General features: G+C 56.4%; 1 protein-coding gene across 14 annotated transcripts in view; it reads right to left on the bottom strand.

Annotated features, from left to right (window-relative positions):
• MORN1 (MORN repeat containing 1) overlaps positions 1-20,268 on the bottom strand; it is a 76,133-nt gene that overhangs the window by 27,151 nt on the left and 28,714 nt on the right. For 11 of the 14 annotated variants that reach the window (XM_055099087.2, XM_055099094.2, XM_055099096.2 and 8 more), the window contains 2 exons: positions 15,704-15,827; positions 14,550-14,716 (listed from right to left, as the gene is read on the bottom strand). The exons of 2 other annotated variants lie outside the window; for them this stretch is intronic. In XM_055099087.2, the coding sequence (XP_054955062.1) occupies positions 14,550-14,716; positions 15,704-15,827 (291 nt within the window). The remainder of the gene's footprint in view (positions 1-14,549; positions 14,717-15,703; positions 15,828-20,268) is intronic. One more of the 14 variants, XM_055099086.2, reaches the window with a different exon arrangement.

Genomic DNA, 20,268 nt, shown 5'->3' with positions numbered 1-20,268 from the left:
CAAAGCCACCAGGGAACCTTCCTCACACAAAGCCACCAGGGAACCTTCCTCACACAAAGCCACCAGGAACCTTCCTCAGACAAAGCCACCAGGAACCTTTCTCAGACAAAGCCACCAGGGAACCTTCCTCACACAAAGCCACCAGGGAACCTTCCTCAGACAAAGCCACCAGGGAACCTTCCTCAGACAAAGCCACCAGGGAACCTTCCTCACACAAAGCCACCAGGGAACCTTCCTCACACAAAGCCACCAGGGAACCTTCCTCACACAAAGCCACCAGGGAACCTTCCTCACACAAAGCCACCAGGAACCTTCCTCACACAAAGCCACCAGGGAACCTTTCTCAGACAAAGCCACCAGGGAACCTTCCTCACACAAAGCCACCAGGAACCTTCCTCACACAAAGCCACCAGGAACCTTCCTCACACAAAGCCACCAGGGAACCTTCCTCAGACAAAGCCACCAGGGAACCTTTCTCACACAAAGCCACCAGGGAACCTTCCTCACACAAAGCCACCAGGGAACCTTCCTCAGACAAAGCCACCAGGGAACCTTCCTCACACAAAGCCACCAGGGAACCTTTCTCAGACAAAGCCACCAGGGAACCTTCCTCAGACAAAGCCACCAGGAACCTTCCTCAGACAAAGCCACCAGGGAACCTTCCTCAGACAAAGCCACCAGGGAACCTTCCTCACACAAAGCCACCAGGGAACCTTCCTCACACAAAGCCACCAGGGAACCTTCCTCACACAAAGCCACCAGGGAACCTTCCTCACACAAAGCCACCAGGAACCTTTCTCACACAAAGCCACCAGGGAACCTTCCTCACACAAAGCCACCAGGAACCTTCCTCACACAAAGCCACCAGGGAACCTTCCTCAGACAAAGCCACCAGGAACCTTCCTCAGACAAAGCCACCAGGGAACCTTCCTCACACAAAGCCACCAGGGAACCTTCCTCACACAAAGCCACCAGGAACCTTCCTCACACAAAGCCACCAGGGAACCTTTCTCAGACAAAGCCACCAGGGAACCTTCCTCACACAAAGCCACCAGGAACCTTCCTCACACAAAGCCACCAGGGAACCTTCCTCAGACAAAGCCACCAGGGAACCTTCCTCACACAAAGCCACCAGGGAACCTTTCTCAGACAAAGCCACCAGGGAACCTTCCTCAGACAAAGCCACCAGGAACCTTCCTCAGACAAAGCCACCAGGGAACCTTCCTCAGACAAAGCCACCAGGGAACCTTCCTCACACAAAGCCACCAGGGAACCTTCCTCACACAAAGCCACCAGGGAACCTTCCTCAGACAAAGCCACCAGGGAACCTTCCTCACACAAAGCCACCAGGAACCTTTCTCACACAAAGCCACCAGGGAACCTTCCTCACACAAAGCCACCAGGAACCTTCCTCACACAAAGCCACCAGGGAACCTTCCTCAGACAAAGCCACCAGGAACCTTCCTCAGACAAAGCCACCAGGGAACCTTCCTCACACAAAGCCACCAGGGAACCTTCCTCACACAAAGCCACCAGGAACCTTCCTCACACAAAGCCACCAGGGAACCTTTCTCAGACAAAGCCACCAGGGAACCTTCCTCACACAAAGCCACCAGGAACCTTCCTCACACAAAGCCACCAGGGAACCTTTCTCAGACAAAGCCACCAGGGAACCTTCCTCAGACAAAGCCACCAGGGAACCTTCCTCAGACAAAGCCACCAGGAACCTTCCTCACACAAAGCCACCAGGGAACCTTCCTCACACAAAGCCACCAGGAACCTTCCTCACACAAAGCCACCAGGGAACCTTCCTCACACAAAGCCACCAGGAACCTTCCTCACACAAAGCCACCAGGGAACCTTCCTCACACAAAGCCACCAGGGAACCTTCCTCACACAAAGCCACCAGGGAACCTTCCTCAGACAAAGCCACCAGGGAACCTTCCTCAGACAAAGCCACCAGGGAACCTTCCTCACACAAAGCCACCAGGAACCTTCCTCACACAAAGCCACCAGGGAACCTTCCTCAGACAAAGCCACCAGGGAACCTTCCTCACACAAAGCCACCAGGAACCTTTCTCAGACAAAGCCACCAGGGAACCTTCCTCACACAAAGCCACCAGGGAACCTTCCTCACACAAAGCCACCAGGAACCTTCCTCACACAAAGCCACCAGGGAACCTTCCTCACACAAAGCCACCAGGGAACCTTTCTCAGACAAAGCCACCAGGGAACCTTCCTCACACAAAGCCACCAGGAACCTTCCTCACACAAAGCCACCAGGGAACCTTTCTCAGACAAAGCCACCAGGGAACCTTCCTCAGACAAAGCCACCAGGGAACCTTCCTCACACAAAGCCACCAGGGAACCTTCCTCACACAAAGCCACCAGGAACCTTCCTCACACAAAGCCACCAGGGAACCTTTCTCAGACAAAGCCACCAGGGAACCTTCCTCACACAAAGCCACCAGGGAACCTTCCTCACACAAAGCCACCAGGGAACCTTCCTCAGACAAAGCCACCAGGGAACCTTCCTCACACAAAGCCACCAGGAACCTTCCTCACACAAAGCCACCAGGGAACCTTCCTCAGACAAAGCCACCAGGGAACCTTCCTCACACAAAGCCACCAGGAACCTTTCTCAGACAAAGCCACCAGGGAACCTTCCTCACACAAAGCCACCAGGGAACCTTCCTCACACAAAGCCACCAGGAACCTTCCTCACACAAAGCCACCAGGGAACCTTCCTCACACAAAGCCACCAGGGAACCTTCCTCAGACAAAGCCACCAGGGAACCTTCCTCACACAAAGCCACCAGGGAACCTTCCTCACACAAAGCCACCAGGAACCTTCCTCACACAAAGCCACCAGGGAACCTTCCTCAGACAAAGCCACCAGGGAACCTTCCTCACACAAAGCCACCAGGAACCTTCCTCAGACAAAGCCACCAGGGAACCGTCCTCACACAAAGCCACCAGGGAACCTTCCTCACACAAAGCCACCAGGAACCTTCCTCAGACAAAGCCACCAGGAACCTTCCTCAGACAAAGCCACCAGGAACCTTCCTCACACAAAGCCACCAGGAACCTTTCTCAGACAAAGCCACCAGGGAACCTTCCCTGAAAGGCCTGGCCTGGAAGCTTCACAGACGCCAGGGTGCCGGCAGTCAGGGAAAGGCCCCAGAAGGTTCCCAAGTGCTGGGAGGCTGAGGCAGGAGGATCACTTGAGCCCAGGAGTTTGAGGATTACAGGGACCTCACCTGGCCTCGAGATACATTTTATTTTGTTTTTATATTTTTTTTATTTTTTGAGACAAAGTCTCGCTCTGTCGCCCAGGATGGAGTGCCGTGGTGTGTTCTCAGCTCACTGCAACCTCCGACTCCCTGGTTCAAGCGATTCTTCTGCCTCAGCCTCCTGAGTAGCTGGGATTACAGGCGCCCGCCACCACACCTGGCTAATTTTTGTATTTTTAGTAGGGATGGGGTTTTGCCATGTTGCCCAGGCTGGTCTTGATTTCCTGACCTCAGGTGATCCACCCGCCTTGACCTCCCAAAGTGCTGGGATTACAGGCGTGAGCCACCGCACCCACCCTGAGATAAATTTTAAAGGAAAAGACAAAAAAGCACCCCCTTCTCCTTCCCCCATCTCGACCTAAGAAGGGTGTTTGGGTGCATCCTCAGCCCCTCAGGGTGCTCCAGCCCCCAGCCGGTCCGAGTACCGAGGCTCCTGCCGGTCACCCCTGCTGGGGTCTGCCCTGGGCCGCAGGAGCTGTCCTCCTAGTCTGGGTGGGGCCCAGCTCTCCCTGCCCACCCCCGGCCCAGCTCCCACTAGCCCTGAAGGCCACCGTCCCGCTGGCCAGGGCTGGACTGGTGTGGGTGCTCCCTTCCTCCTAGGAGAGGGACTCCTGGGTCCTTCTTGGGAGATAGGGAGCTTCTTGGGACATGGGGACTCTTGGGAGATGGGGAACTTCTTGGGAGATGGGGAGCTTTTGGGAGATGGGGAACTCAAAGCACCCTACCCAGCTGCACTCTTGGCCCCATGGCCCCAGGACCTGGGATGCCGCCCCCACACAGCTTTGCTGGGGGAGGTGGTTTCCCACGTAGAGTGGCAGGGGGCACGTCCCCTTGGGGCAGCTGGTGGCCAGTCTGAGTCTGTTCAGAGGCTGCGACTGTGTGCCAGTGCCAAAGCGCCTCTAGAAAGGACAGAATCTAATGTGCCACGAAGGCTCCATCCCCAGCTGCAGGTGGCAGATGGCCCGTGTGTGTGCTGTGTGGCTGCGGCTGCCCCCTACCCCCGATCACCCATCCCGAAGCAGGGTATGGGGCACTCCATGGAGGGCACTGGTCAGGCACAGGCTGTCTCCAGGGGACACCAGGGAGGAGGATCCCGAGTGGCTGAGACCCTGGCATCTGCAGAGGCCCCCCCAGGCCCACACACCCCATGACCTTAGGGATCTAGGCCATTGCTGGACAGGCCCCAGATGACTTAGAACCACCAGGCCAGCTGCTGGCCCCATAGTCTCGGTGCAGGGGGGACGGGGCCATGCAGGTGTCCTCCCCGCCGTGGCTGCCCGTGCGATGCTCCCGATGGCCTCAGGGTTAGGTTCTGACTGCGGGACAGGGAGGTGGACTGCACGGCTGCTGCGGCCTTGAGGCTCCTGCTCGGCCCCCGCTGCCCCCGTCACCCCCCTGCCACCCTGCGTGCCGGGCGCACGGGTATTTTCCATTTTGGGGTAAATGTTTAATCAAACATTTACAGAAAAGTCACAGGTAGAGTACAAAGAATGTTGTCGCTGGGCCATCTGAAAGTCCGTTGCTGAATTTGCTCCTCACTCCACGTCCTCGAGTGCATTTTACAAACCGGGAAGTTTTTCGCCTCACGTAACCCAGCACAGCCGTCCCAGGGCAGGGCACGCCTCGGGGTCAGACCCCAGCCTGGGCTTCCCCGTGGCCCAGTGATGTCCCTCGCGGGAAGGAGGTCAGCCTGGGACCACACATTGCAGCGAGCTCTCATTGTGTCTTCAGTCTCCGTTGGTCTGGAACATTCCCGGGCCTTTCCCTGACTGCCATGGTCCTGGCGTCTTCGAAGCTTCCGGGCCAGGCCTTTCAGGGAAGGTTCCCCCGTGTGGCCGTGTCTGAGGTCTCATCACAGAGAGACCCGGGTTACGCATCTTTGGCAGGAGAGGCATGGATGCGACGCTCATGCCTTTCATGGATGGGTCTGCTCAGCCCACGCTGCCAGGTGGGGCAGGATTTTCACTAACCCAGAACCAGTGGAGTCCACCGTGAGGCTGGTGGCGCGTCTCCGTGGGGAGCTGACTCCTCCTCCCTCTGCCCTCCATGGGGGAAGTGCCTCCACCCTGCCCCAGCCCGGATCCGCCGCTTCTCCAGGGAACCCCGGTTCTTTTCAGACGCGCACCTGGGTACTGTGTCCGCTCCTGCCTGCTGGGGAGCTGCTGCCCACGGGCCCTGGCAGAGCCGGAGAGTGCACACACATGCATGCGCACATACGTGCACCTAGGCAGGCACGCACGCACACACGCACCTGCGCAGGCACGCACACAAGCACGCGCATGCACACGCACACCTGTGCAGGCACGCACACACACGCATGCACACGCACACCTGCGCAGGCACGCACACGCACACCTGCGTGGGCACGCACACACACGCACGCACATGCACACCTGCGCGGGCACACACAGTCATGTGCACGCACACACAGCCATGTGTACGCAGACATGCACACAAACGCACAGGTTCACTTTCTATGATGCAAACCCCCAGTCCACACCCCTGAGTGCCAGCCCACGGGTTCCTTCTTGTCCCCCCTTCTTTGTGTCCATAGGCCCTGCTGCACCCCTCAGCACAGGGACACCCCATGGATGCTGCCTCCATCACCCCCTCAGGCCCTGTGCTTGGGGGCTTCCCTGCTCCATTGGGCCCAACGCCCAGAGCAGGGGCTCTGAGACCCCGATGGCCACCCCACTTGGCAGGACTTGATGGCTTTGGGACTGAATTGTTCCAGGCGGGAAGGGGAGGGAAGAACAGGAAAGAACCTCAGAGAAGAGAAAAGGACCTGTGGAGGCGGAGGGAACCTGAAAGCTTAAGCTTTTACCCAAAAGAGCAGCCACCTCCAAGGAGGCTGCTTAACCCCAAGGGAGGGGTGCTCCACCCGCCTGCCGACCAAAGAGCCCCTCAGCACCCACAAGCCTGCCTGAAGGCAGAGAATTAGCCTTGCTCCCAGTCCCGGCCCCTCTGACATCCCTGCTTAGTTTTAGACACACGCACACCCCGAAGTCTGAGTTCATTTCCATTTTCATCTACTGTTCTGGCATTGGAAGCAACATGATATCTTTTTATACTGTATTTTTCTGGGACAGTCCCTCTATATGATGTGATTCCTAGAAAAAGAATTTATAGCACAAACATTCCTTTAAAAATATGGCTCTTTCATGCTACTCTGCCATAATTAACCATAGACAATTAATATTTAAAGCTGTTATCACCCCACGAGGCAATGAAATTCCCTGAAATTCTCTGCTGCACATTCAGACACTTTTACGGGCAAGATTGAATTAGTGGCAGAGGGCAACTTGATTTTTAAAATCATCTTACAATCATGATTGATTCTTCATAGATCCCATCTGATGAATACTCAAAACCATTTGTCCAACACGTGTAAGAGAAACCACTCAGATCCGTTGAAAATATTCACTGGGAGGGTTTTGTGCATGAAAAAAAAGAAGAAAAGAAAAGCAACCTGACGTCCTCTCACGGCTGCGGCCTCTCTACGTTCCCAAATCCAATTCACAGGGGATTGTTTGAGGCGCTGGGGCCCAGCCGGCCTGACAATGTACACCCGCCATGGGCAGCACCTGCACTCCAACTCAATGGCCCAAATTATTGGGCCCAGGCAGGCACCCCACTGACAACAAGGGACACAAAAGGGTTCCGCACTGCAAGCTGTGGGTAGGAATTACAAAAGGTTAAGAGACTAAATATAAAAATGCTTTGAATATAAAATCAATGTGCTTTGTTACTAAAATCTGGGTGCTGTAATTTAACCAAAATAGGGTTTAGAATATCTGGCAATAGTCCATGTCTTGGAAATCATCTTTTCTTCTCAACGAAATGCAAATCCTTATTTGAAAGTTAAAAACAACTAAACAACTGATATATTTCATATCAACAAAATAATAAAATACTGTGATGTGCAATTATGTATCACTGACATTAGGCCTCCAGAAAGAGAAAGGATTTGCCCTCTTTGTCGATTTATTTGTACCAGTGAAAGGCAGGTTTCTGGAGGGTTTGTTTCTGGCTGCTCTCGGGTCTGGGAGGAAAGATGCCTGGGACCCCAAGTCCACGTCAGTTTGTGGGGGGTGAGTGTGAGCTCCTGGGAGGCCTGTCCCTGGGGTGGGGATGGCTGGGCTGAATTTCCAGCCTCTTCCATGGACAGTGGAGCGAGCCCTGTGCTCCCCACAATCTGGGCATGGGGGGCAGGGCTGGAGGTGCTCCTGGGAGACCCCAGTGGCCCTGACCCAGCAGGAGGTGCCCTCCAGGGCCTTCTGCTTCCTTCAGTCCAGAGACCTCAGGGGTGGCACGGGGGTGGCACGGGCATGCTGGGCATCTGTGGCAGGTGTTTATCGGCCCCTGGCTGTCGCCCTGAGCTTCAGAACACGCTGAGACATTGGCAATTGCTTTAAAACGTGAGGCGGTGTGGCTTTGCTTTATTTCAGGTCTGACTCATGTCCGTGCTCTCTCGAAGCCTCCTTCTCTCCCTCCTCTCCCCAGGGCAGCCCGACCTCTGTGCCCCAAAGCCCAAAGGGTGTGAAGTCTGGAGGTGGCTGAGAACATTCCAGTTTGTGTTTGTGGCAGGTGGAGCAGGGTAGGGAGGCAGCATGTCCCACTGCTCAGGCTGGCCCAGTCCCCCATGCACGACCCCCGGGGCGGAGGCCACGGTGAGGCCTGTTGGGTGTCCTGCCAGGTGAAGTCCAGCTGGGACCGGCGGGGGTGTGCTGCGTGAGCACAGCTGCCCAGGGTGGCCGGGTCAGAGCCCGTCTCCCACACTCCCCACACGCTCACCCCCAGCACTGGGCTTTTGCTGCAAAAGCGGCAGACTTAGAGTCTCGTGGAAATGGAGGGTGAGACTACAGGCTGTTTCGGGGTCACAGCAGGGCACCCCACCTGCTTCCTTATCAGGGATGCGAGGGTCCCTGGGCTCCTCCTGCAGGGGTGGCTGGAGACTCAGGTCCTTGCCCGCCAGCCCTCTCTGGGGCTTTCGAGTCGGTTGGTGCACTTGCGGGGGCCCAGCAGGGGTACGTTTGTGACGGGCTATTTGGCAAAGACAGCCATTCTCCCCTTCTCCTCTGGTAAGAGTCTTTGCCAGCACATTGCGCTTCTTGTCTCTATGTGGCCTGGTGTGGCCGGGCCGTGTAACCAAGTTCTGAGCAATGGCAGTGAGTGTGGCGCCCCCAGCAAGCTTCTTTAGAAGCGGAGGGCCCGAAACCCGCTTTTCTTCACGTGCTGGTTGCTTCGCATTCTTTAGTTTCATCTTTCTGAACTCGTCACAATCACAGGGGATCAAATTCATATGCTTGTCAAAAGCCTTGAAGGTGCCAATGAAGACTCGGCCATCTTGTAGGATACGTCTCATTCTGTGGTCCGTGTGCGGCAGCATCTTGCTACTCTTGCCCACGGTCATGACTGCCGTTCCCCCAGATCCAATGTCCAGAGTTAAAACTTGGAGCTTCTGAACCTGGTATGAGGCCACCCACGGGCACCAGTAGGCATGCCCCCCTCCAGGAATGAGACCCCCTCCACCACTCATCCCCTAGGAATGAGTCCACCAAGACCCTAGCATACTGTTGATCCATCTCAGTCACTTTTTCCCCTGCAATGTGTCTTGTGAAATTGTGTAGTGTTTGTGAGCTTTTTGTCCCCTGGTTCTGCATTAATAATAGCTAATAATAAATGTATAGAGCAATTAAAAAAAAAAGAAGAAGGGGAGGGCGCTTCTCCTTGCCACTTATGCTTCCCCCTTTCTCCTAGCTGGAATAGGGGCATGACGGCTAGAGCCTGTGCAGCCATCCAGGACCATGAGGTGGTGCAGGAAGATGACAGTGGCAGAATAGGCAACAGGAACTGGGGTCCCCAGTGGCTGGGGAGGGAGATCACCTCTCCCTCTTGAGCTCTTATGGGAGCGAGAAGTCACCGTGGCTGGGCTGAAGCCACTCTAGTGTTGTTTGCTAAAAGTAGCCACATCTCATCCTAAGCACATGGCCTGCTTGGAGGAAGCCAAATGTGGCAGGGCGTTGGGGAAGCCTGTGCCATGCAGCACAGGGTCAGCGGCGGGGAGCCACCCGAGGGGCTTGGTGAGAGCCGTCCTGCTCTCTGGCTGTGGCCAGGCTTTGTCCCAGGTGGGTGTTCCTAGTGGGCATAGTCTGTGACTGCAGGGAGAGGGCTGCCCAGACCTGGAGCTTCCACCATGGATGTGCGTGTCTCAGCCACTGGCTCAGGAGAGTCCTCGGAAGGGACTTCGGCGGGCAGGTACCCTGGAGATTTTCTGGCCCAAGTTTCTTTCAGGCCTCATGTTGGATTATCTTCTGGCCTGAAGCTCTCTGGCCTGATGTCTGTGCCCTGTAGGTGAGTGGCTGTCTGGGTGGGAGATCCTGCTTGGTGGCTGGAGGGCGTGTCACGGTCGGTGCCAGGCGGGCAGGTTTCTGCAGGTGCGGTCTCTGCAGCCACGGGGCAGGAGTCTCACGGGACATCCTGCGTCCCATGGCCCCCAGCCCTCTCCCAGGTAAGCACAGAGGTGGAAACTTGAGGCTGGGACCAGCACAGCTGCCTGCGGTCCCAGGACGCACTGCAGGCCAGGCCAGAGGCTTCAACGGGGCCCACCTCTTTGCATGGGTCTGGCCAGAGGGAAGGACACCTGTCTGGGAGCCAAGCAGGCAGCGCTGTGACTGGGCCAGGGACAAATGTGAGCAAGGGACTTTGGTTTGGTTTTTTTGAGAATGCGAAGTTCATGCTTACAAGGAAATGATTCCTAGTGTATTTTCCCTGGACACGCTGGACAGCCTCAGAACGCCACCCTTTTGTTTTCTTTCAGGATGATGGCTAAAGCCGGCCCTCCTGTCCCTGCTGGCTGGTTGTGAGGTCTTGCTTGATTCTAGGGCCTCCGTGCAGCTGGGCCTGAGCCTGTCTGGAATTGGCACACCCTTCCAGGCCTGAGCAGGGGTTGCTGACTGAGGGAGGGGCTCCGGGAGCTGCCTCAGACCTCGGGGTGATGCTGGTGGGTCCAGGTAGACAGAGCTGTGTTCCTGACAGTGAGGCTGACACCTCTGGGCCTCCCGGCCAGGAATACTCTTGCTGAAGCCATGATTTCTTTAGTTTTCTCCTACTTGGGGATGAATGCTGTCCTGGCTGGAACTGAAACTTAGAAATGATTCTGTTTCCTCTGCAGGGCTCCTGGCCGGAGTCCCCGATCCCCTAGGGGCCCGAGGGCTGTGGTGGGGGCCTGGCAGGGCTCCAGGTACCGAGTGAGGCCCTCTGCCCAGCACCCTGCTGTCCCAGGGCAGGGAGGCCACATGTCCCCACCATGTCCCAGGGTGCTGTGAAGGCCACATGTTGGGGGCAGACTTTCAATGGGAGATGGGAATTGGGAAGAAAAGTTTGTGTCAACTCCTGCATGAAATGAAGGGTAATAATTCATGGATCATGGTTGGGAAGCAGCAAGCCCAATAAATCAGTCCTAAATGGGATTATGGATTACATAAAGAAGGGAAGATAAAGACTAAAGAGGCCGGGCGTGGTGGCTCACGCCTGTGATCCCAGCACTTTGAGGGGCCAAGGCGAGCACATCACGTGAGGTCAGGAGTTCGAGACCATCCTGGCCAACATGGCAAAATCCCATCTCTACTAAAAATACAAAAATTAGTCGGGCGTGGTGTTAGGGTTAGTCCTGCTGGGTCCTTGGCCCAGTCGCTGAGACAGGAGACAGACAAAGCAAGGACCCTGCCGACCGTGCTCTGGGGAAACCTGCCCAACCAGCCCCTTCTCGTGAGGGGTTATACAGTTTTAAGAAAAGGAAAGTAAAAGCAGCCTGTAATCCCAGCACTTTGGGAGGCTGAGGCGGGAGGATTGCTTGAGCTCAGGAGTTTGAGACCAGCCTGGGCAACATGGCGAGGCCCTGTCTCTACAAAAAAATACAAAATATTAGCCGGGCACGGTGGCTCGTGCCTGTGGTTCCAGCTACTCCGGAGGCTGAGGTGGGAGGATCACCTGAGCCCGGGAGGTGGAGGCTGCGATGAGCCGAGATCACGCCACTGCACTCCAGCCTGGGTGACAGAAAGAAAGTAGAAGCCTACGGGAGTGCCCCTCCCTGACCCTGGCCTCCCCCTCCTCTTCTCAGTGTGGACTTGACTGCACCAGACCCCAGGCCACGCCCCTCTCCTCCGGGGCGCCCCCTGCACAGGCCTGGGTGGAGGCCAGCATGCGCACTCAGTCATCCGTCCTTGGGGTGGACGCTGCTGTTGCCCTCCCTTTATGGATGAGGAAACTGAGGCACAGAGAGGTTTAGCTTTACATCAGAGTGAAAGCAGCAGCCCAGTCTCCCAGGGTTGGTCTCGGATGCACCAGTGAGGCCCAGGCAGAGCTCGGCACCCAACTCCAAATGTCTGTGGTTCAAGCCCCAGCAGGTCTTACAAAAACAAAAGCACGTTCCTCTAGGTTTCCCAAGGGAAATATCTTTTGTGCTGGAGAATTTACGGCTGGACACTCACATCATCGTCAAGCCAGAAACAGCCTGAGCCGGGGTGAGAGTGGGGGGAGGCCCCCAGGTAGGATCCGCCCCAGACTCAGGCAGTGGGGCCGGCGCGGGGGGCCCGCGCGGGGTAGGGTGCGATGCAAGCACGAGGCTGGTTTCAATCGAGACTTTGGCTCTGAAAATCTCTCCAAGTAGAAGGCGTGGCGCCCAGTAAGTATTTTTATGCAGAAATATGAGAGCTATTCCACCTATGCGGTGTGGAACTGCTTCTATCAACTGAGGTGAAGGCAGACGAGGGGGCGCGGGCCGGGCCCCCCGTGGGCCTGTTGGCCTGAGGCTTGGCCGCCTTGGCCTCCCATGGAGTGGCGCCGGGCCCTGCTGCCCCACCTGGGATGCCTGCATGCTCTTTTATATGATGAATGACGCCTGCGCTTGCTGGTCCTCTCACAGCTGTTGTCTGGAAGGAGACTCGTCTGATCCTAGAAGAGTGAGCTCCCTGCAAGCACAGACCCCTGAGGCTCTGAGGCTCTGGGGCTTCTGGCCACCAGCTGGGTGAGGTTTCTGGGGGCAGGGGCACGGGCATGGAGGTGGCCCTGGTGGCGGAGGCTCTTCCCAGGGGCACGGGCATGGAGGTGGCCCTGGTGGCGGAGGCTCTTCCCAGGGGCACGGGCATGGAGGTGGCCCTGGTGGTGGAGGCTCTTCCCAGGGGCACGGGCATGGAGGTGGCCCTGGTGGTGGAGGCTCTTCCCAGGGGCACGGGCATGGAGGTGGCCCTGGTGGTGGAGGCTTCCCAGGGGCATGGGCATGGAGGTGGCCCTGGTGGCAGAGGCTCTTCCCAGGGCGGCCAGGGCCATTCCGCTGCCACTTTCTCCCACTTCAGCCATGTGAGTCATGGAACCTCAGGGAGAACTCGGGGCCGAGTGACCGGCCAGGAGTGCTGGCCGCTGAGAGGGACTGCTGCAGACAGTGACCAGGAGGGTCACAGGCCACACAGTGCCCGGGAGAAAGGGCCCTGGCACAGCCTGCCAACCACGCCCCTCAGCCCTCAGCCCTGTCTCACTGCAAGAGAGCCCAGAGCTGAGCTGAGCTCACAAGGCAGTGTGGCTGGCCGGGCTGGGGTCTGCGGCACCCTTGGGACAGGCACACCCTGGGCAGGAAGATGTGAGGGAGGCTTTGGGGCCTGCTAGGCTGGCTTAAGGGACAGGAAAGGGGGGTCCGGGCCAAGGCTCACCGGACTCCGGCTTGGGAAGGGGCTGGCCCTGCCTGCTTGCCCCAGGGGCCTGGAGGGTTGGAGTTGGGGGATCACCCCAGTGCGGCAGCCGGGTCGGGGGACTGTGAGGACTCAGGGGCGGCAGGTGGGGCTCAGGTCTAGAGTAGAGAGGCCTTGGCACTTGGGGAGGTGGCGCGACGGCCGCCTGGTGGTGCCATCTGTGCAAATCCTGGGGAGAGGCCTCCAGGGGACTTGGGGCTGCATGTGGTGGGAAGGGCTGGGCAGGGACATGGCAGGGATTGAGCTCGCATCGGCCAAGGCAGGTGACAAGGGCCGGCGTATGAGGCGCATTTGGGGATGACCAGGGACGTCTCGTCAAACCTGGGACATTTATCTGCATGTGGAAGGTGGTGGCGCACAGCCCACCCCTGCTAAGTTGTGGATCTGGGCTCACCACAGCCTCTCAGATCTGCCCTGTGCTCCTCAACCCAGGAACCTGCGGCCTGTGTCCTCCCCAAGCAGCACCTCAGGCTCAGATCCCAGCTTTGGGGGCCGGGAACCTCAGCTGTCAGCTGGGCCCTCTTCAAAGGCCCCCAAACTCAAAGTGCCACGCATTTGTCCAGTGGGGACCCCCATGCCCGACCCCCATTTACTGAGCCTTGGGGTGCAGGGCTGTGGCAAGAAAGACCCGGTGGCCGGCAGCACCCCAGGGCCTCCCAACGCTGTCAAGACTGTTCCCTCAGTCCGGCACTGAGACGCACACTGTGCTGCGCGGGAGGGTTTGAATCGCGCACACGACGCTGCACGGGAGGGTTTGACATGCACACTGCTCGCTGCACAGGACGGTTTGACGCACACACCACGCTGCACAGGAGGGTTTGACATGCACACTGCTCACTGCATGGGAGGGTTTGACGCGCACTGCTTGCTGCACCAGAGGGATTAAGCTTTGATTCAACTCCATGAGTAACTCTGGAATGATCCCTGTGAAGTCTAGGCTGCACATTCTATGGAAGTGCAGTTCTCACTGGCCCCAGCCTTGGGGGGCAGAGTTGGGGGCTGCGGGGTTCTGCCGGAGCATCTGGGCCTCATCTCCATGAAGAAACGTGAGGCAACCCGTGCAGAAGCGGAGCAGCGGGAAACCCTGACCTCGAGAGAGCAGTCGGCGCCGCGGCCCCCAGAGCCATGGCCGGCGGCTGCTGTGGGGGCTCCCGGGCGGCAGGAGTGGCTGGGGCCGTGTCCAGGCTGGCCACTGGCCTCGAGGCCTGGGTGAGTGCTGCCCTCAGCCAAGTAGGCCCAGGAACTCTGCCCTGAGGACCCCACGAGGCTGCAGCCCCTGCCAGGCTCAGGGCAGACGAACAATCGGCTTGAGCCTCCGCAGCCACCCGTGACTGCTTGTCTGGGGATGTGGGCTGCCCGGCCCTGCCTCCTTTCACCCATGCGTGATGACTGACCCTGGGTGTGGCTTGCTCCTGCTCTGGCCTGGTTCTGGGTCCCCATGACCCCACCCCCACCTTGACTGCTAGGCCTGGGCCCACCCACCCCCAACTGGTTTGTGAGCTCCACTTACCAAGCAGGCCACCAGGGGTGTCCTCCTGGCCATGGAGGGCACCCAAATGCAGCTCCAGGTCTCCCCTGGGCAGGGGCACGTCGGCTTCTGCACCTCCCTTGGCAGCTCTGGGCCCTGGCACCCCAGCTGCGGGGCTGGACACAGGATAAGGGATGCATTCGAACCCACTGCAAAGGAATGAGGGCAGCTTGGCTCTACTCACCCCACACCAAACTAGGGTGCAGGCAGACTGCGTGGCCCACACCCTGGACCCTGGGACTTGCCTACACTGAGTCCAGGGAGCGCTACTCAGCCTCTCTGGGAGGTCTCCTGCTGGGATGGGGCCAGTTGAGGCCCAGAGAGAAAAAGGACCTCGCCAGGGAGAAGACAGCAGGTCTTGGCTTGAAGGAAGAGCTGCCTGCCGCCCCCGTTATTATTTATGACAACTCCAGCAGCGTCACCTCTCGGGTGCGTTCTGACTTCACAGTGGGTCCAAGTTTACCCCAAATGTCAGACTGTCCTTAACTCAGGAGAAGGGCCGGTGGGAAAAGGGAGTGTGAGAGCTGTGACGTCAGGCTCAGGTCTGGTCGCCTGGGGCTAAGTTCTGACTGTGAATAGTAAAATGCATGGATTTTCATGTTGCGGGGCTTAGAGTGAGGCCTCTGCCTGGAGTCCTGCAGCTCAGGCCTCTGTTTGCGTGTGGGTTTGTGCACACACTGGCCTGGTCCAGCGTGTTCCTGGGAGGCCTGGTGATGTGTGCATGGGGAGTGGCGCCCAACTAGGCCTGGCTGGTAAGGGCCATTCCCCTCCTGGCTGCACCGAGAGGCCTGAGCATCTCTGCAGCCGACCCTCCTCCCAGGAGCACCCGAGGGCTGGAGTCCTGATGTCTCCACTCCAGACACGGACCCAGGCCCAGAGGCTTGGGGGCCGAGCGCCGGGGGAGACTAGGGGCTCTGACCAGGGGCTCGCGGTCTCAGAAGGCAAGAGGGGCCACAGCAGAGGGTCAGGTACTGAAATTCAAGGGAGCTGTTTCCTTAGAACAGACATCGAATATTTCATTTGTCATAACCAGGACTTAGCCCAGGTCTCTAGGGAAAAAAGGACAAGGAATTAATGTGACCTAAATGAACTCAAAACAAACTCAAAACTAACCCATTGGTGTCACACGTACTCACAATGGGGTCTGGATGAGTGTCTCTTGGTTGTCTCTGTCCACTTTGAAAAAGTTGACCTCAGAGTAGGCCGACAGCTGCACGTATCTGACGCCCGCTGAGATCTGCAGGACCCGGCCGCTCTCGCCTTCCAGGAGAGAGGAGCAGGCAGTGAACACTCACAGGCACCCAGGAGCGGGGTGCGCGGGCACAGGGCTCACCAAGACGCCGCCTGCGGGCAGGGGCCCGGGGCAGGCTTCTGGGACGCTGTGTTTATAACTCAGCGGGGCCACATTTGCCAGTGGCTGTGACCCTGGTGGGCTGAGGACCCCGGCTTGCCCTTCGTGGCCTCTGTGCTCCTCTCCCATGCCCTGCAGAAGTTTCCCAGCCCTGGGATCTCTGGTGCTGGCCACACTCACCCCAATACCCCTGTACCCCTGTACCCCTCGCCTCAGGTCCTGGATCCTCAATCTCCAGCTCTAGGCCTCGGGGACCCCTGGCTCCACCCCTGCCCTAGCCTGGGGCTGGCACACTATGGGAAGGCATCTCCTTGCTGACCAGCCTCGGGTTCACCTCAGGCACACCCAGGCCCTGGGCTGGTCAGGGGCGTGGGGTGGCACTGGCACTCACAAGCTCCCGGGGCCTCCATGGTGGTCCTCATCACCCTGGCAGATAGCAGGCTCTCCGCGCCCATCTCCCACCTTGACCTGGGGGGATGGGCTCCCCCCTCCACTAAGGTACCCAGCACAGGGCCTGGCACATAGCCAGTGCCCACCAAGTGTCTGCTGAGTCAGCTGCTCCATCCTGTACCCCATTGCTCCTGGGAACCTCAGGCTGCAGGTGGCCCCCAGAGGACTGTGCCCAAGGAGTGGACACCACTGTCCCTCTGAGTTGCTGAGTGAAGATGCTCTGGGCCCTGCTGGGCAGGTGGAGGTGGCAGAGCTGGGTGTTCAGCCACACCCAGAAGACCCCACGTGGGAGTGCTGGATAGCAGGGAGGAGTGGCTTGGGCACCGTGGGTGGAGGCAAGATGGCTGTGCCGAGAGGAGCAAAGAGGAAGAGGAAGGAGGCCAGATGTGGTGGCTCACCCCTGTCATCCCAGCACTTTGGGAGGCCGAGGCGGGTGGATCTCCTGAGGTCAGGAGTTTGAGACCAGCCTGGCCAACATGGCGAAACCCCATCTCTACTAAAAATACAAAAAGTAGTCAAGTGTGGTGGCAGCACCTGTAATCATCCCAGCTCCTTGGGAGGTTGAGGCAAGAGAATCGCTTGAACCCAGGAGGCGCAAGCTGCAGTGAACCAGGATCATGCCACTGCACTCCAGCCAGGGTGACAGAGAGAGACTCCGTCTCAAAAAAAAAAAAAAGGGAAACAAAAGAAGAAGAGGAAGGAGACCAGTCCGGTGCCCCAGAGTGGATGCCGAGCTTTGGGACGGGCTCCCAAGTGGGAAGTGACTGGACTTCAGCAAACATGGGCCATTCGGACAAAGCAGGGCCCAGGCAGGCTCCCACTTGGGGTGGCTGTGGAGGGGTCGCCTCAGAGCCTGGGGCTACCCCCAATCATCACGGATGATGTATCATGCCCTGCACCCCTGGCACTAGGCACAGGTCCAGGGCCTGGTCATGCGGACTCTGAGGTCAAGGTCCTATGGAGGACAGGTTAACAGGAACCCAGCCTCTCATCTTACTAAGATCTGGCAAAGGAGACACGACTGGGAAAGCAAAGATGTCAAATGTAAAAACACTAGCGTAGCCTGCTGGACATCTGTATGGGGATGGAGTAACTGGGATCTATTGACACCCCTGGTTCCAACAACCAAGAAAGCCGACAAAGTGCAATGAAATTGATATCAGGATCCCGGACACCAGGCAACTCAGGACAGATCCTTGAAAGAAGGAAACAAACGGCGTGGACTCTATAATTGCCCTGGCTGCTGCCTTAAAAGAACGTGCAGGATGAGCTGCAGAGGGGGAAACTGAGGCAGAGTCCAACAAACTCCTTAGTTGAGGAAAATGAGCAGAGAATCTGGGGAACAAGGCACACAGTCAGAGTTTTAAAATTCGAAGGGCAGAGCAGCGAAGAGGAGAGAGAGGACCCCGAGTAGAGGGAGGACCCTGAGTAGAGGGAGGACCCTGCAGCCCGCAGGAGGCCCTGGAGTATTCAGCAGAGCACCATTCAGCACACCCGGGACAAAACTCCACGAGGCTGGGGAAGAACCATCTGAAGAATTAAGAGGGACCAGGACCTGGGCCTCACACAGGACTGGGCATGGTGCCTGTTCTCATCAGCCAGGCTGGAAAAACTCAGAGGTCACAGGAAGCGGGGGCAAGCTTTCAGAAGGGTCTTGCCACAGTCATGGGGAACCATTGGTGTGAGGCACACAGGTCTCCAGCAGACCTGTCTAACAAATCATAAAAGCAAGACCCAAGAGGATTAAACTGTCTCCAAGTCACTGAACTGTGCCCCAGAACAAAGCTCAAGAATATTTATAGGAATACAAAAATATCCAACACCGAACAAGGTAAAATTTACAATGTCTGGCATCCAATCAAAGATTATGAGGCATGCAAAGAATGCAGGAAAGTATGGCCCATAACAAGGAGAAAAATCCATCTACTGAAGCCGGTCCAAAACTGACACGGATGTGAGAATCAGCAGTAGAGGACATTCGAGCATGGTGATCATAACTGTATTCCATGTTCCAAAGTTAAATAGACACACAGAAGATATAAACAAGAACAAAGAGCTGGGTGCAGTGGCTCACACCCGTAATCCCAGCACTTTGGGAGGCCAAGGTTGGCAGATCACCTGAGGTTAGGAGTTTGAGACCAGCCTGGCCAACATGTCAAAACCCCATCTCTACTAAAAATACAAAAAATTAGCTGGGTGTGGTGGCATGTGTCTGTCATCCCAGCTACTTGGGAGGCTGAGGCAGGAGAATCATTTGAACCTGGGAGGTGGAGGTTGCAGTGAGCCGAGATTGTACTACTGCACTCCAGCCTAGGAGACAGAGCGAGACTCTGTCTCAAAAAATAAATAAATAAATAAATAAATAAATAAATAAATAAGAAAAAAGAACGAAGTCAAACTTCTGGAGATGAAAATTGTAATGTATGAGATAAAAAATATGCTGGATGTGATTCACAACAGGTTAAACATTGCAGAAGAAAAGATTGATGAACCTGGAAATGCAGTTTCCCCCTGGCCAACATGCGGATGAGGGCCGCTGACCCTCCATATGCGGCTGAACATCCACATGTCAATTCCGACTCCCCACAACTTTAATAGCACACCGTTGACCAGAAGCCTTACTGATAACAGAAACTGTTGATTAACACATAGTGTGTATGTTATATCTATTAAACACTGTATTCTTATAATAAAGTAAGCTAGAAAAAAGAAAATGTTATTAAGAAAATCATAGTAAAAGAAAACAAGTCTGGGCGCAGTGGCTCACGCCTGTAATCCCAGCACCTTGGGAGGCTGGGGCAGGCGGATCACGAGGTCAGGAGTTTGAGACCGCCCTGGCCAATATGGTGAAACCCTGTCTCTACTAAAAATACAAATATCAGCCGGGCGTGGTGGCGTGCGCCTGTAGTCCCAGCTACTCGGGAGGCTGAGGCAGGAGAATCACTTGAACCCAGGAGGTGGAGGTTGCAATGAGCTCTGATCATGCCACTGCATTCCAGCCTGGGCGACAGAGTGAGACAACTCAAAATAAAAAACAAAAAACATATTTACTATTCATTAAGTGGAAGTGGATTATCACAAAGATCATCCTTGTTGTCTTCACATTGAATACACTGAGGAGGAGGAGGAAGAAGAGAGGTTGGTCTTGCTGTTTTTGGGGTGGCCGAGGCAGAGGAAAACCTGTGTATGAGTGGATCCCACAGTTCAAACCTGTTTTTGTTCAAGGGTCAACTGTACAGCTATAGAAGCCATCCCAAGTGAACCATCGAGGGAAAAAAAGAGTTAAAAAGAAAAAACAGAAGGAAGAAAGGAAGGGAACCAGCAAACAGTGGGACAACCTCAAGTAGCCCAATCATGGGTAACACATGGGAGAGGCTGTGCCAGAAAAATTACTGGAAGAAATAACGGTTGAAAATTTTCCAAATTTAATGAAAACACCTGAGGTCAGGAGTTTGAGACCAACCTGGCCTACATGGCGAAACCCTGTCTCTACTAAAAATCCAAAAAAAATTAGCTGGGCGTGGTGGCGGGCGCCTGTAATCCCAGCTACTCGGGAGGCTGAGGCAGGAGAATCATTTGAACCTGGGAGGTGGAGGTTGCAGTGAGCCGAGATCGCGCCATTGCACTCCAGCCTGGGTGACAGAGCAGAACTCCATCTCAAAAAAAAAACTAAAATCAAGATGTTTCCAGACATACAAAAGCGGAAAGAATTCATCACTAGCAAACCTGTACTACAAGAAATGTTAAAGATTAAGTCCTTCAGGCAGAGGAAAATGAGAGCAGATGGAAATATGGACCCACAGGAAGAAGCGAGAAGAACCAGAAGCCACAGCAATGTGGGTCAACAGAAGAGACTGCTTACTGTTTATTAAGTACACATTAAAACCTAAGTGGTCATTT

Source organism: Pan paniscus, chromosome 1, assembly GCF_029289425.2.
Source record: "Pan paniscus chromosome 1, NHGRI_mPanPan1-v2.0_pri, whole genome shotgun sequence".
Lineage (NCBI taxonomy): Eukaryota > Metazoa > Chordata > Mammalia > Primates > Hominidae > Pan > Pan paniscus.
Note: the sequence above shows the minus strand (reverse complement) of the source record. Positions and strands in the feature narration are given on the sequence as shown.